The following is a 16,466-nucleotide window of genomic DNA, read 5'->3' as shown; positions in this document are numbered from 1 at the left end:
CCACCGCAGCCACTTCCCGCCTCCCCTGGGGCCTCCCGGAGCCTCGCTGGAGCCGGTGAGGGGACCCCGGCACGGGGGTGTGCCGAGCGGGAGGAGCGCGGGGCTCTGCTGCCTGCCCTCACCTCCCCTCGGGTCTGTGGGACTCGCCTCAGGGCTGGGGAGGGTGCGGGGCAGGCGGGGCCCCTGCGGCCCTGAGGGGGCCCAGCCTTTCCTTTTCACCGGTGTTGCCTCCATCGCTGCCTCCGAGGTGGAGGGGCCAGGCCCGTGCCTGTGGGCCCTCTAGACGTGTGCACGTTATCTGTTAGCTTAGCATTCACAAACTACTAGGTTCTGTTCATAGAGCTGCCCTGTTTGCCCTGGAGGCTGGTTCTCTCCTCATGCTCTGTCCGGGCACCTGAGGGAATCGAGGGGACCAAGCCACCAGTAAAGGCAACCAGCTGTGCTTGCAAAAGGTCACATCCATGTATGCTGAGGAGACGGTGACACGTGAGCCTACTGGCACGGCCTGCATAAAGGCTTTTGTCAGGAAGGGGCTTTTGACAGGACTGAGGCATGTGTGAGGATACTTACTTTTTGTCACAGAAATGATTAAAATCTGTCTTCTCAAAGCTGCTGCAAAGACACGTGTTTGGGTAGAGACTGTGAGTGAATTGTAGCAGATGGGTGTTTGGGGGCGGATGTTCTGCTTTACTGAACAGGACTCATGAAGCAAGAGAAACCTGTCTTTAAAAAAATTACTGATACAAAGCTGTACTGCTGACAGCAAAGTAGGATGCAGGTGTATCTAGCAAGAAATTTTAGGCAGGGTTGTTCTCAGGTTTGATCATAATAGGACAAATGTCCTAATACAGAACAGCCAGCCTGCTCATGGGGTTTAGCATTTGTGGACACAACTGTTAGATTAACTTCAACTCTTGTTTTATCTGTTCAGACTTTGGAAATCCTTTACTGTGTTTCTGTCCCAACACAGATTAAACTTTTAGTTTTAAGAGCTGCAAAACAGCTGGTGTTTCATAAAAGTGGGCTCTGCCTTTGCCAACCATGGAGAGTTGGCATCTCATAGCAAGAGTCCAAACAAAATGGGAAAAAAAAGGATTAAGATTCAGTGGCAGCTTTAATTATTAAGATTGGGGAAAAAAATCTGCAGCTAGAGATTTACCACATGTGATTTCTTTAAGGCAGATTGCTACAGCAGGCAGATTTTCTGTGTTTGCTCTGTTTGGTCTCTCCTGGGGTCCCAATCCTCTGTGATGAGAGCAAACGTCTCTGTGAGCTTTGTGCTCACAGAAAGGCTCAGTCTTTCTTTGTAAGATGGATGGAGTCTTAATACTAGTTACCGAAAACAGATGGAAAGGAGGCTAGTGTGGGGCTTTTTGTTTTGTAAGCTTAGAAACTATAAAAATATGTATTTCCTTCATCTTAAGCTTGTCCAGGGATTTAAAGATTCCCTATCTCAGAAGAACAAAATTGCTTTGAGTGGAAAGAAATCTGCAACAGATGTCCTGAAGCAGGAGCCCCTGGCACCTTTGCGGGTAGATGGGATATATTCCTCATAGGAAAGTGTGTTGACTTGTCCAATACCAAGCTTCTAGCACTTTAAGTATCCGAATATTCTTCAGTCCTCACTGTTTGCCTGTTTATGTTATATCGGAAATGAGTTCAGTGCTCATGAGGGTGCGCTTGCTGTTATTTGTCCATGCAGATAATATAGTGCACGGCCTCCTTTAATCGGTCATTGCAGGATGAAGAATAAACTGTGAGAATCCTTCCCCTGCTCCTCAGAGACCGTGAGGTCAGATATGCTTTACAGCATTCCCTGGAGCTTAGTAGACTTGGGCTGTCTGGAGAAAGGGGAGATAATTTTCAGAGCAGGGGGCTTTTCACAGGGAATACCAGCCTCCATGGCATGCACAACACTCTGCGGAAGCCATGGGGCACACGTAGACAAAAAAAATCTCCATTTCCAGATGGAGAGAGGCAGGGTACCTGCTTTCCAAATCATGTAGTAATGTCCTAATTATATGCCTCTATTATACTTTCTGTGTCTTTTGTCTCCTCTGTACAGAGAAGGCAGGAAATCATGTTGGAGGAAGTGCCCGCTAGCCTGCCACAGTGCTAAGGCTAGTATGTATTTCTGGTTTTGGCAGCTGTCTACAGTGGCTGAAAAAAATACAGAAGTATAGTAGAGGACTGGGATGTTGTGACCTATTCCACTGCGAATCTTTTGGTTTTCCTTGTGTCTGATGAAAGGAGAGAAAGCTTGCAAAGCTATGCAGGAGGGAAGGAAAGTCCTTGATACCATGTGTGTTACATTGGCTTTTTTCCTTGCTTTGCTTTGTCCTGGCAGAAGTGAGGTTTTTCCTTTTACAGAAGCAGTTGGAGTGAAGGACATGAGCTTGCAAATTTGAGAAAGGAAATTTTCAAAACTTGACTGGGTGAGGCTCTGAGCAATCTTGTCTATGAGGTTAGCTGTTCTTCAAGCAGGCAGTGGGACCAGATGACTTCCAGAGGTCCCTTCCAACATATGCTTTCCTGTAGTTTCTGACTGTTTCAGTCAGAAAAGACAAGAAAACATTTCCCTGAGGAGGCAGGAATATCCAGGCAGATGTGTCTATCAGTGGATATGAGCAGGGAATATGAAATGAAACAAATAAGATGTAGATTAAACACTTCACCTTGAACTAGTGGTAAGATATTTGAATCTGCAGTCTAGAGAGGTCAGTTGGGAGTCAGATAGTATCACTGAAGTGCTGGGTTGGACAGAGTAACCTCTTAAAAGTTGTCTTGTACAAAAAATGTTATTTTGTACAGATACCTGATTCAGAGAGGTTTTGTAGATTCTTTTAACTAGATGTTGCCAAAAATAATTGAAAAACAAATATTTTTTTTCATAGCCAAAAGATCTGGCTGAAGAGTGTGGAGGTCAGTATCTCTGCAGAAGTAAGCTTTTATTTTTGTCCACTCTTTACCTAAGTAATTTTGTGACTACGTTGTTTCCTGGAAGCAGTGTGTCTCCAGTGAATCTGAAATAATAGAGGCTTAAATGGAGGTTCCTGTAAAGGGCATTCTGCCTCTGTGGTTCTGCTGTCTCTCTGTTATAAATTGATCCAAATATACTGGTGCACGTACAATAGAGATGGAATTTCCTGGCTGGAGCTCAGAGTTAGTGCTTCAGCATAAGCTGCATCTGGTAGAACTAACTTTAAAACCCACTAAAATGCAACCATCCCTATGGTGGAATGTAGCGGTTATTTGAAACTGACTTTTACGTAATTGAAAAAGGCTCAAAGGAAAGTAGTAAGTCAGGAGGTGGAATTTGATAACTGAAAAGTTTTCAAAGCTGACAAGCATTCTGGAATAATTTGTGAATCACTTTGTTCTTTGAAACAAAATGTACTATCCATTGCTCATGGAGATGAGGACAGACAGTTACTATCGGAGTATCTGACTACAAACTTTCTGTGATAGGAAAATGCTGCTGGTATCAGCAGTTAGAATTCCTTTAGAGATTTGTTTCATTGTTTGGTGGGAATTGTAAGAAAACTAGTTTTTTGCTGTTTGTACAATAGTTTTATACAGTTTTGAATGTCTTAATGTTTCTCCCAGACTAGTCCAACAATGCGTACTGTGAACGGCTCAGAGACTCCCTGGCTACTAAGATTTACGTGTCCAACACCTGTGAGAGAACACAATCAGCAAAGGACTTGGCAGGTGAGTGACTCTCAAGATTCCTTCTGCTGTAGATTCTACTGTGAAGAGCGAAGGTTCAGGGGGATCCCAGGATATTTGGGTGTAATTGAGCTCCTATCTTGGAACTGGCCACCTAATACCACTGAAGTTCTAGACAGCAATCTGGTCAGTCTGTCTGTCTGCTGTCCAGGACTGCCTTCCCCAGCATGTGCCTGAATTCATTAGTGAGTCCTACTTCTCAGGAACGTCTCTGTGCTTTTGTCCCTCCCTCCTAGACATGCTCAGAAATGTGTATTACAGGAAGATGTGTGTGCTCTGTCCTTCATGTCAGCTTGTTGTAGCTTGGGGCCGTCTGGCGTCCAAGTACTGCGTGAATCTTCCAGAAGAAGCCAAAAGTTAATGCTGGTCAGCAGCGTTAGTACATTCAGAAATGATACTGCAGCTGTCTTACGTATGCATGAGTAGGCTGCTGACTCAGTAAGCGGCAGTCTGATATTACAAGAGGTGCTTAAACTACGAGTGGGTGGAATGGACGTCTCTCTCTCTCTCTCTCAGCATATCTATCTATCTATCCATCTTTCTTCGAAGTGTGCCCAGACCATTAAAATCATGGCTCTAAACTAGGATATCCCAATCTCCATTGTTTCTGCTTCATTTGTGTGAAATATTCTCCATCTCCTATCCTGAAGTATTCCTGAGAACCGCTTCAAGGATGTTTTGTTGTACTTCCTGCACAGAAATAACGAGGTTTGCAAGGCAGCATGGTGTGAAGATGTTAGATGAACTTCTTACTGTTCTATCCCAGTTTGTAGCTTGATTGTGGAACCTAGATGAGAACCTGATCTTTGTAAAGCAGGTTGGCTTTTTATGCAGACCTTCTCCTTTTTTTACATTTATCCAGAGGTTCTCCTCAGCACCAGCAAAGAGTGGCGCAGCAAATACTTTTGACTGCAGTAGGCGTTTTGGGAAGAAAAATAATACCAAAGATTGGCTAACACAGAAAGACTTCTGTCATGCAAAAGTATGAGTGGAGGAATGAAAAATGGTTATTTGCAAAGTCCTGTAAAATCTGAGATATGTTTGTCATTGGGAAGAGGAACAAAGAACTCTGGAAATAGCAGTCCGATGGGTTTTATTGAGCCCTTGCATCCTTTCGAGGTAGCTTTATTGAGTCCCATGCAATTTGGTGTGTGGAAAAGTTTCCCATAAAACCTTGAACAAGCTTGTGACTAGTTAGAGTCATAGACTCATAGAACAGCCCAGGCTGGAAGGGACCTTGAAAGATCATGTCCAAAGAAGAGCAACGAAGCTGGTGAAGGGTCTAGAGCACAAGTCTTATGAGGAGAGGCTGAGGGAACTGGGGTTGTTTAGCCTGGAGAAGAGGAGGCTGAGGGGAGACCTCATCGCGCTCTACAACTACCTGAAAGGAGGTTGTAGCGAGGTGGGTGTCGGTCTTTTCTCCCAAGTAACAAGTTATAGGAGGAGAGGAAACAGCCTCAAGTTGTGCCAGGGGAGGTTTAGATTGGATATTAGGAAAAATGCCTTCACAGAAAGGGTTGTCAAGCATTGGAACAGGCTGCCCAGGGGAGTGGTTGAGTCACCATCCCTGGAGGTATTTAAAAGATGTGAAGATGTGGTGCTTAGGGACATGGTTTAGTGGTGGACTTGCTAGTGTTAGGTTAACGGTTGGACTCGATGATCTTAAAGGTCTTTTCCAACCTAAATAATTCTATGAGTCTATGATCATCGGGTCCATCCTTTCGTGGGAAAGGGACACTAGATGAGATTTATCTAGCACCCTGTCCAATCCCATCTTGAAAACCTCTGGTGATGGGGACTCCACCACATCCCTGGGGAGGTTGTTCCAGTGAATGATTGATCTCACTGTAAAAAAATTCTTTCTTATATTGAGATGAAACATCTCCCAGTGCAACTTGTACCCGTTGCCCCTTGTCTTCTCCATGTGGCTCCTTGTGAAGAGAGAGCCTCCATCCTCTTTGTAGCCATCCTTTCAGTACTGGCATATTGTGATGAGGTTCCCTCTGAGCCTTCTCTTCTCCAGGGAGGAAAGATCCAACTCCTTCAGTCGAAGGAGACCTAACTCCTTCAGTTCTGTAATGATTCTTCAGACGTGTATCATCCTGAAGGAAAACTTTTCACCTGTTCACCAATGTGCATTCTGAGTACGTTCTGCTAGTGGTTCTTCTGAGCTGGAGAGATGGCCATGTCTCCCTGGTGCTGTTAAGGTACTAGTTTTAGAAAGGTTCTGTGATTATGTGAAGTAGATCTGTCAGGTATAATGCAACATGCTGGTTGTTTCAAATAGTAGGATGAAAGAGACCTAAAAACAGAAGTCTAGATTTCCCTTTTCTCATTTGTTTTTGGTTTTTGTTTTTTTTTATACTGCTTGTCTCCTCCCTGCTTGCTTTGATGTGTGATGTCCTGCTCATCTCAGGATAAGAAGCCTGTTGGAGTGTGGGGCTGGTCAACAGGGTCAAGGCAGGCATTACTGGAAACTGCACTGTTTATTTGGATTAAAAATTAATATTAAGCACGGGGAGTAGCAGGCTAATTTTCCATTCTGTGCATCAGATGCATTCTTTGAGTCTTGTGCTGCCACCGGCATGGTAGGCTTGTGCAAAAATGCGATGGCTGTAGCTCAGTTTTTAAATGGCACAAGAAGGTCGCAGCAGGGATGACTTTGAATTAATCCATGGAAGCCACGGGAGGTAGGCAGCAGGTCAAGCAGATGAAGTGTGAATGTTTCAGCCCTGCCTCTGGTTTAGGCTTAAGTAAAACCAGGTCACTTGAGGATTAGCTTGTGTTGGTAGAAATATTTAGTATGGATGTACTGAAACTGATTTAAACTTTTAGTGATACCTAAGCTGGTATTAGCATCTGTGCAACTCTCGTGAAATGCAAACTTGAAAGTACGTCATACGACGTACTAACAGAGCCTTCTTGATGGTTTAACCCAGCACCTTATTTCTCAGTTGGGACTGGCTGTGAGCATGCCATTTACAGCAAAGCCGCTAACATGGTCATTTGTTAAGCTGTCGGAACTGAGTTGCATGCCTGTTCTCTTAGGCTAAGCTGATGCAAGTGAAGCAAGTTCCTATCAGTGTCTAAACTGAGGGTTAGTCCCAGAAAGCAGAACAGATTGTAAATTTGTTTTAGCTGAAGTGACATGGTCTGTCTAAAACAGGTTGTGTCTTAGTTTCCTGCATTGCAATTTATCTCCTGAATTTTTGGCATAATGCTGAAAAGCTGGTAATTTTTTTTATGGCAGATTCTTCAAGATAAATTTTGCCGAGGAATTAAAATTGTTTGGGAACTTCTTGCTTATAAAAGCTGCTGATTGACTCATGAAGACAAGATCCCTCTGATTAACACACAGAGTTGGTGCTGCCTGATCATAGGGGAGATACCCTCATTGCACATGTGCTCTAATCTTGCCTGGAGGGTCTCCATCCCCAAGTGATAGACAAATTTGGTCTGTATTGCTTGTGCTCCTTGGCCAGAGTGCAGGAGTTGCAGTTAATAAGCCACACGTTAAAAGGAATTACCTGTTTAAAAATCAAACTGACAATAGCAGTGCATTGCAAGGGCTGTTGTTCTTAAATCATGTTTTAGTGTCCTGATATTCAGGACACTGTTCTGATCAGTTTCTCCCTGTTCTGATCTTCAGAAAGAGTAAAATGAGGATGGTGCTAGAGGAGAGCTTGGCTGATGTCACAACAGTAACTGAGATTTAAAATGCAGACAAATTAATGAGCAGAGGCAGCAGCGAGGCAGTTTCCGGCTTTGGAGGGGTTTTGCTCATTATCTTTCCTCTTACACTTCACTGTTTTCCTCTATTTTTCCTTTTATACTTTTATGAATTCCTGGACATAATACCTCATCGTGGTTTTAATTTATTTGATTGCTATTTGTATAGTGTGGTTGTAGCTGTACTGAAAATGAAGGCGCAGAGAGATGCCTCTTGCTACCTTCATCGGGCACATGTGAGCAGCAGTGGCAAGGAGCAAGTGGTGGTGCAGTCGTGGTGAGGAGTGGCCAAGGAGGTGTATGGTCTGGTCCCACTGAACGTGTACATTCCAGTTCTTCCAACACTCTTCTGTTGCTACATTTAACCTAACTATTCAGAGCAAGTCTCGCAAGGATTTGCCTGCTCGTGCTATTCAGCTGGGTTATGGTATAATGTGCCTTTAATCACAACACAAGTAATTATTTTGAATTCAAAGGTATTTCTAACTCCTACTCTAAATTCTGCTTTTACTTCATGTGTTTCTTTGATGTTTTGTTAGGCAGCACCTGATGAAAGTCAAGACATCATTGCTTCTGCTCAGTGCGTCTTGGACAGAGAAAATTATTTTGTGAGGGTAAGAAGTGGTCATTTGCTGTGTGCTTTCCTGCATGTCAATGTCTTTTCTCTCCATCAGTGATTCATGAGAAAACGTCAATTGTCTGTATTCTTGAAAAACTAAATTTAGAAGTGCAAGTTTCTGGCCTCCTCAGTCTCCTTGGGATAGGACTGAAGTGGTAACCCTGAATATGAGCTTAGGAATTACCTGTCTTTGGTGACTTACCTGCCTGTTTGCACCTAACTTTTGCTCTGTGGGTGTGATTAGATGGCGATGGCAGGCCTGTGAATAAAGGGCAGGAGGGCTGATCTGATCTAGCAGGTTGCCACTGCTGCAGGGGGAAAGTCCTTCTCCTGCTGCCTGTCTTGCACAGTCTGGTGTTTCTCAGACCCCCACTCTGAAGTGATTTCAGCTCACTAACCTGGTGGGAGAAAGTGAATGATTTTCTGCCAGTCTTGCACTACAGCTTAAAAAATTAGGGTGTGAAAGGGAGAGCTTGGAGCCAAGTGGTGGGAAGTGGAGAGAGGGAGGAGCAGAAAGAAGGGCTGGAAAACAGGGCCCTTGCAGCAGTGGCCATCAGATCAGGTCAGCCAAGCTGCGTAGCTTCACCCGTGGACTCTTTAACCTGGTTGGCCAACAGGTTGTATGGTTTTTATTTTCCATTTCTTACTCAGGAGGTGGACAGGTATTTGAAGCACAATGATTTCTTAAATCTGAGAAAGAAAGAGATCCTATACAAGAAATGGCTTGAGGATGTTTCAGAGCCACTGCTGCAGAAAATTGAGGACAAAATGGACAGCCAGTCAAGTGAAGAAATAAGAAAAAGGAAAGAAGAACAACTCTCTCTCTATTTAAACTACTGTAAAAAGAAGGTATCAGTGAGAAGTAAATTTCTGTCATGGAGAGGGTTGCATACAGAGGGTGGTGGACAAGATCAGTGTTTTAGCCGTTATTCGCTGTTCAGTTGAGTAGCCTGGAGTTCAGGTATGCCTTACCTGTAACTTATTCTTCCCAAGGACTTCTGTAATGGTGACATACGTCGTTACAGTTGTTTGTTTAAGTTCACTATCGGATATGAACAACACCCCCTACGTGCTGGGGTCTGAAGATGGTGAGACACGGTATGGTGGTGGGTTTCCCTCTGAGACGGACCATTTAGAGGGAAAACCTTGAGCTCTGTCAGTTGAAACCAAAGGCTGAGTCTGTGACCAGGGAGTGGACCGCACTCATGTCTCAGGAGTTCAGTACAGCGGTACTGCGGTATGTTGGCAGAACATGCACGAAACGATTTTGTGGCTTTGGATGCTACTGATCAAGCTTTATAAAAGAAAAAAAGGTGGGAACAGGGAGCCCCCAACAATTTTCTTAAGTCTGCATGAATAGACCCTACTCATGAATTCTGTAGTTCCGTGTCTTTCAGTACTCATGAAAATTGCAGTCACTGTAGGAAATACTTGTTGGTTTTGTTGTTCTTGCTCTGAATTTCACACAACTGTTGAGTATCAGATCCCATGACTCAACTTTCTGCATCTCAGGAATGGATATATAGAGCAGTAAGAGCAGTTACATCATCTGCCACAAATAGAATAGTGTTTTATATAGAGCGGGCTTTTGTTGTCAGTTGAAACCACTGCACAGTGGAGTTATGAGACTGTAAACAAGCTTCCCATCCAGAAATGAAAATGTCATGGGAGCTGTGTTGTTTTAATGAGAGCAAATGATCTCTTTTTCAAAGGTCTGATGTGAAAGACCCATGCATTTAAACTGCACGTAATGACAAAGAACTGAAGTTCTGGGATTTAGGATATGTTGGGTGTACTGTACATATCTGGGTCTGCATCAGTCCATCTTGCAAGCTTCTGTGTCAGGTCAGGACTTTTCTGGGTGTCCTCCAAAAGCAATGGCTGGTGTATTGCGATGTGTCCTTCTCCCTGAACAAGCACAGCACCAGTGATCAGCCTCCACCTTTTCTCCTTGCTCTGTGGTATTGGCTCTATTATCAGAATGTCTGAAAAGCAGACTGAAGCCCTTCAGAGTAACAGGACAATTAATTTGCATAAGTTTGCATTAATTGTGGTAGTATATGATAAATTTTGCAGAACTTAAAACCCTTCTGTGGATTGGTTTCTGGCTGTGCATTTCCCTGCCCCCCCCCCTTCTTTTTGTCCATTTTCTCTTGCTCTCTTCCCTGCTATTAGGCTTCTCCTTGTCCTGTTCCCCAGATCCCCTCACCTTCCTGTGTCTTTGTCACCAGTCCATTCCCCCTTTCCATACCTATTCTTCTTCCTCCGGTCTCTCCTCTCGCTCTCTTTCTCTCTCCCGTCAACCCTTTTACTCCATCCCCAAGTCTCTCACTGTTTTGCCCCTCTTTCTTCTGTCAGACTCCCCAGTGCTGTGTTTCCCTCTCCGTGTTGCTTCTGATGATTCCTCCAAGTTCTCCACTGTCCTTTACTTTCCAAAGCTGCCTTCTCCCTCTTTCCTCCATTCTCCTCCCCTCTAACATTCTCTCTCCTCACTGTCCTTCCAGGTTCCTCCATCTCAGTCTTTCTGTCTGCTCACTTTTCTGCCTCCTTTTTCACGTGATCTGAGCTTTCCTCCTTTACCTCCCTTCCTTGACTCTCCGTTGTTCCACTGACCTGCTTGTGTGTGGTTTTTGTGCCTTAAATCTGCCTCCTTGTGACCCCCGTTTTCACCTCCTCTTTACCCCCAGTCCCAGGGACATGGACTGCAGATGCATGATGAGATGGTTGGTCACAGTGCTACTTTTCTTCTAGCATGCTGCAGCCTGCAAGGAGGGGGAAGTTTCCCCAGCCTGGATTGCTGCTGTGTTAGCCACAACTCAGGTTCTGGTAGTCCAGGATATTGTAGGCATTGTGTGCTGAAATGCTGCAGAGTAAGAGACTCTTCCGACTCGTTTTTAAGAGCAGGCTGTTGCTCTGCTTTCTGCCAAGGGGTGTGCGAGTGATAATACATCGACTGCATGAAGGGATCAAACATGGGTGTGCTGCGCAGCACCTAGCACAATCGATTGAGGTCTCAGCACATACTGTAATGGGGTGATATGTAATAATAAACCAAGGGGTGGCACTAAAACTCAGCAAATTGAAGCATGTTAGGGCTTAAAGATTTTCAGGGACAGAAACAGCAGACGATGAGTGTGGCTGCTGCTGGCTTTCTGGGGAATTGCCAGATCCTGGGGAGCAGAGGCCCCTGCAGAGGCAGCAATATTCATGCTCAGCAGTAGCTGAAGCCCCATGGAGCTGCCCAGGTGCTTGCTGAGTGTCTGGGAACTGCGTAGGCCGTTGGGGCCTGGCTCACTCGCCCATGTGAGCACCTTCAACATAGTGACCTCTTAAACCTACTGCAGATCCCGCTTTTTTGGGTTTGGACTTGTCTTGCAGCACTCCTGAACTGTTCAGGTTGAAGTATGTTTTTTCCAACTCTCAACTTGAAATTACATCCACAGATTGCCAAAAAGAACTGTGTAGGGATGAGACGTAGAGGGCCACAGGCTCCAGGGGACCCCTGGAGAATCATCTGCACAAGAAAGCTGAAAAACTTCACTTGCAAGGTTTTGGAAGAATGACTGAGAGTAGTAGGGAGAAGTATTTTATATGCTTGCCCTGTTCTTACTATTCTTAGGGCATCGCTTGTGGCCTCTGTTCTTTTTATTTTTTTTTTTTACTTACATGTTTTGCTTTGTCATCTGTACAGCTCTTATTTGATGCAATATAGGCAAGTCCTGGTTTATTGGCCATAAACAGTGCATTATAATTTGGAGACAAATGGTTGTAATTCACCTTTCTCAGCATCAGGCTTGATCAGTGTGTGTCAACCTCAGTATCTGTTCAGCTTCTTGATAGCCTGTTCGATCTTGTGTTCTTTGGTCTTGGCATCAATAGTGAACGCCAAGTGGTGGCACTTGCTGTCCCCCAGCTAACTCTGGTCACAGGGAACTTGAACTGCAGAATATGAAGTTTGTTGCAGGCAGAGTTCTCAATGAGATGGAGCTGTGGTCTGGACCGTTAGGTATAGTTCAGGTCTTTACTGCTATACATAGATAGAAAAGCATGCTCATGACCTACACTTGGAGCTTGCATCTCGCAGACTAGTAACTTGCTTAGGGCTATGGCTGGTGGGTGGTCAGTCACTTCTTTCTTTTCTTATTTTCTTTCTAGTATCTGTTTCCTTCTCTGTCAAAACATTTTCCCTTGAATGAAATTTCCATTTTCTTGACTGCCCTAGTTGTGACTAGCATTTTAGCCTGTAATTATTTCTGGATGCTGCCTGAAATCATTTATTATGTATTTATGCCTATGATAAATTAAAATGGATGGAGGAACTTTACCATTACACTTCAGTCACACTTCCTGCAGTGTGTGAAAATTCAGGAGTCCTTATCTCCACCACCTCTGGTGCTGTGTTCATACCATGCCTGGCTGTGTAATACCTAGGCTGGCTGCTCTCTCACTGTTTTATCACCAGTGGCTTCTGAGACCTGACCTGCTACCTGCTTCTCCCGCAGGGCTATGTGGCTTTGGAAGCTTATGACCCGTCAGAGTACGATCCGTTCTTCCTGAAGACATGTACAGACTGCTGGAAGGTGTGATGGTTATTTGTGCCGTGAGGTTTAGAGGCACCCTTTGACCAGCAAGAAGTTAATGGCTAGAGGGGAGGCAGAGCGTGTTACTGACGTGCTGCTATGGGGCTGGTGTAGAGCAACACATTCTAGTTTTATTAACTGAACAAATATGGGTCCCAGCTCCTACTGCATTTAAGCCCAAGAGTGTCTGAAAATGGTTTTCACCAGGAATGTGGTTTGATCCATACTAAGCCCAGATTTGGAGGCACAGTAGGCAATGGCAGGGGAGGAGGGTTGTTTTCCTCATCTCAAATTCATTGTGGCAGCCTGGGAAGCGTCCTGTCTATCAAGGGTTGGCGAGTTCCCAGGCAAGCTGGGTGTGTGCTCTGTAGAAGGAAATAATCTCACAGTTGAGATGATCTTTACAGAAGCTCACTCAAATGCACCAAAGACTTGGGTACCTAATAGAAGAGTTAGGTAGGACAAATCCATGAAGTGCAATTCTTTATATCCCTTCTGGATGCTGTGAGTCCTCAGAAGCTGTGGGGACTGAGCTGATACTTCAGTGCAATGTGCCACGCAGGGCTCATCAAGATCAACTGCCTCCAGGAAATCAGATCTCATGTCTATGGCCTAACTTTGTGGCAGAGTTGTTGAATGCGTTATGGCCTGCTTAGGATCTGAGATGCTCAGTGTTTCTCAGGCCACTTAAGTCTGTGCCTCATGATTTTATTCATAAAAAATGAGGTTGATCCTCCTTCCCTGCTAACCAATGGTGCCTTGACATTCACCTCTGACTTTTGAGACTCTCTGACAAAGTGCTTGTGTTGGTGCATAAGCATGAAATAACTGTCTCTGTCACAGGTTTCAATACCAACTTTACAGGATCCCCTGTTAAAAGACATTCAAAGAAAGTTTATTGAGACAGGCATTATCAAGCAGTGTGAGACAGGTATTTTAAACAATTGGTATCCCTTGGAAGTGTTTCATATTGGGGGGCCATCCTTGCTTGTGACAGTAGATTCTCACATGAAGCACGTGTTACTTTCCTGTCAGGAAGACCGTGCTCTACCAGAGAGCTGAAGGAACTCAGTAAAGCAGAACTGCCACTACTTCCTTTGAGCCGGCAATGTATGGATGCAGTTGAGTGGCTGAAGATACCACATGCCTACATTGCTAGTGAGGTCCACCAAAGGAAGAGGTAAGAGTTAATGTGTTTATTGAGAGGCAGCACAACAGCTACAGTGGATGAGGCCTCTCCTTCTCGGTTGCATAGCAGAGTATTTGCTAAAACTTAAATTTCATGGTGAATTCTGTTTTATTGCGTATTTCTCCTGAGAAGGGAGTGTTGGTGAAGGGAAAGCCTTCAGGTATGGAGTGGACAGCAGGATGTATTAAAGTAGAGCATTGATGGTCAAGCTGAGCCCTGAAATAGTGGCTTTTGTTGGGAGTTTCCTGCATTTTCTACAGGCAGCCTGGCAGCCAGCCCTACAGGTCAAGCCGTGGAATACCTCCTGGGTTCTTTATTGGAAGATCTGGAAGGATTTAATGTTCATACTTGCTTTGGGTTTTGGTGGGGTTTTTTTGCTATTAGTTTCTAGATTTTGGGAGCAAGAGTGAGGTCATACTTATATCACAAAATGGTTGAGGTTGGAAGGGACCTCCGGAAGTTATCTTGTCCAACTCCCCCTGCTCAAGCAGGGCCACCTAGGGCCAGCTGCCCAGGACCATCTCCAGATGGCTTTTTAGTATCTCCAAGGATGAAGACTCCACAACCTCTCTGGGAAGCCTGTGCCAGTGCTCTGTCACCTTCACAGCAGAAAAGTATTTCCTGATGTTCAGATGGCACCTCCTGTGTTTCAGTTTGTGCCCATTGCCTCTGGTCCTGTCACTGGGCACCACTGAAAAGAGCCTGGCTCCGACCTCTTTGTACCCTCCCTTCAGGTATTTGTACACACTGATGAGATTCCCCCCGAGCGTTCTCTTCTCCAGGCTAAACTGCATCAGCTCTCTTGGCCTTGTCTCATGTTTGCTCAACCAGTGTCCTTTGACCGTTGAGATTCGGTGTGCGTCCTGGCTCAAGCCATGAGGCTGGTCGTGTAAAGGAGTGGCCTGCACTGAGGGAGCTATACACCACTCCAGGAAGTTGCATCCTGTAGCCACGCTTCATAACAGGGTTCTTTTTGGTGTACAGGCTGGTTGGACTCAAACCTCACTAGAGATCACGAATGGTGAACTGAACTGGAGCAGTGATGCAGCTCCTAAGCTGAGAACACTAGAGAGCCCCAGCTGGCCTGCCCTGATAGAGAAGCACTTGGGATCTGCAAAGAGTGATGATTTTTTTTGTTAAATTATGCTGTTGTTTTTTTAAAGTAAGTCCCAGTGCTCTGATTCACCCCTTTTGAAAGTGCTCTGGTTCTGCCATTGCAGTACACAACACTTCAGGGAACTCCTGCTCCCCAGTGACAAAAGCATCAAAACTGAACTGGGATCCTCATGTTCTCCCGAATCAGGCCCACTCTCTCCGCCTCCAGCTCCTGCCCTGGAATTTTGTGCCTCTTACTGGCCCAAGGCTTTACTCCAGCATGTTTACAGCAGTTACGGGGTAATGGCACATTCTAGAAGGAAAACTGGTCACAAAGACAAACATTTCCTGGAGTTGACTCAGTGTGGGAAAGAGCTAGTGCAGGAAGCTGTGCTGGGCTACAGCAGCCTTCACGTTGCACGCAATAGTTTTTACTTCTGTTTAAAGGCGGAAAGTCGTCAGCCACCACAAAGATGGCGAGAGCCAATGATGTCACCTGTCCAGCTGACGGCAGCGGCAAGCACAGCCATCAGAAGGTACCATTTGCAAAATATCTTCTGCCAAAGCAAGTGAAAACAGGCCAGGTCTTCTGGCAAACTGCAATAAACTCATTGTCTTAAACGTGGTTCTGAAGTACTGTTACCCAGCAGCCAAAGAAATGTTTGAGATGCTGCTCCTGTTATTTCCAGCTCCAGCTCTACAGACCAAAAACTACTATTTTAGGTGGTTTATCTTAGGCTCGGCTCTACAAAGACAGTGCTGATGTCATGACGGCGTCTTTGTATTAAAGGAAGTGAACTGGTGAGAAAAGTTAAAGAAATCTGCTAGGCCCCTCTTCTATGCAGTGCAGGATCTGTGTGTAATCCCCAGCTTTGGCAGCAGCTACAACTCAGGCTGCTGTATTTCGTATTACAAGAAGTGTGACTGTTAGCAGTGGGCAGAGGGAATGGCAAAGCTTGCAAAATTTTAGCTACAGCTGTTGCAATTGTGCATGAAGCTGAAAGAAGTCACCTTGAGATTTAAGAACAAACCCTCTCTTTGAATGAGGAGGAGGAGAAGGAGATGCTCCTGGCTATGCGTGTGGTTAGCAGCTGTGTACAGAAGAGCACCTTAGAAAGCACTGATAAGGAAAGAATGATTTGGTTTTGTTTATTCAAATCTTTATCAGAACTCCCATAGTGAACGTCTTGCAAAATATTCTTTGCAAAATAATGTTAGGCTACTACCAAGGTTTCAAAGGACTTTCTCCTGGAGGCAGCGTACAAGCAGTAAATCAAACTTTAACGTACATATCGAGTGTTCTGAGAAGGCAAGCAATAATTAGGGGAGAGGAGAGGGGAAAGTGTTCTTGTACCAGATGTCTAGCACTTTTCGGAGAGTCACTGCTGAGCAACAAATGCTGTCAGTGCCCTACAAATCGGTTTCTCTCTTGTTCCAGTGTGGTCCCTGTCTCCCTGCTAGTGTGACTGCACAGCAGCTCTGGTGTCAAAGCCTGAAACCAGAATTTTCTCTGTGCTTGTTCAAG

At 45.0% G+C, this 16,466-nt stretch overlaps 1 protein-coding gene across 1 annotated transcript; it reads left to right on the top strand.

The window, feature by feature from the left end:
• Nucleotides 1–4: 4 nt before the first annotated feature.
• On the top strand, nucleotides 5–16,466 carry FAM228B (family with sequence similarity 228 member B). Its single transcript, XM_075144947.1, has 9 exons — nucleotides 5–1,532; nucleotides 3,607–3,711; nucleotides 7,998–8,072; nucleotides 8,729–8,926; nucleotides 12,580–12,657; nucleotides 13,501–13,588; nucleotides 13,693–13,837; nucleotides 15,389–15,477; nucleotides 16,380–16,466. Exons 1-8 carry the CDS (start codon nucleotides 1,347–1,349, stop codon nucleotides 15,429–15,431), a joined length of 918 nt encoding a protein of 305 aa, XP_075001048.1. The 5' UTR covers nucleotides 5–1,346; the 3' UTR covers nucleotides 15,432–15,477; nucleotides 16,380–16,466.

Source organism: Calonectris borealis, chromosome 3, assembly GCF_964195595.1.
Source record: "Calonectris borealis chromosome 3, bCalBor7.hap1.2, whole genome shotgun sequence".
NCBI classification, from domain to species: Eukaryota; Metazoa; Chordata; class Aves; order Procellariiformes; family Procellariidae; genus Calonectris; species Calonectris borealis.
This window is presented reverse-complemented; position numbering and strand designations above follow the sequence as displayed.

What these genes read in the sequence shown, in the direction of transcription:
- FAM228B (XM_075144947.1), top strand. Translation starts at nt 1,347, where the DNA reads ATGGAAAGGAGGCTAGTGTGGGGCTTTTTGTTTTGTAAGCTTAGAAAC. An exon ending in AGCCCCTGGCACCTTTGCGG is followed by an intron (nt 1,533 to 3,606) that starts GTAGATGGGATA and finishes TGTTTCTCCCAG; the next exon opens with ACTAGTCCAACAATGCGTAC. An exon ending in TATCAAGCAGTGTGAGACAG is followed by an intron (nt 13,589 to 13,692) that starts GTATTTTAAACA and finishes CTTTCCTGTCAG; the next exon opens with GAAGACCGTGCTCTACCAGA.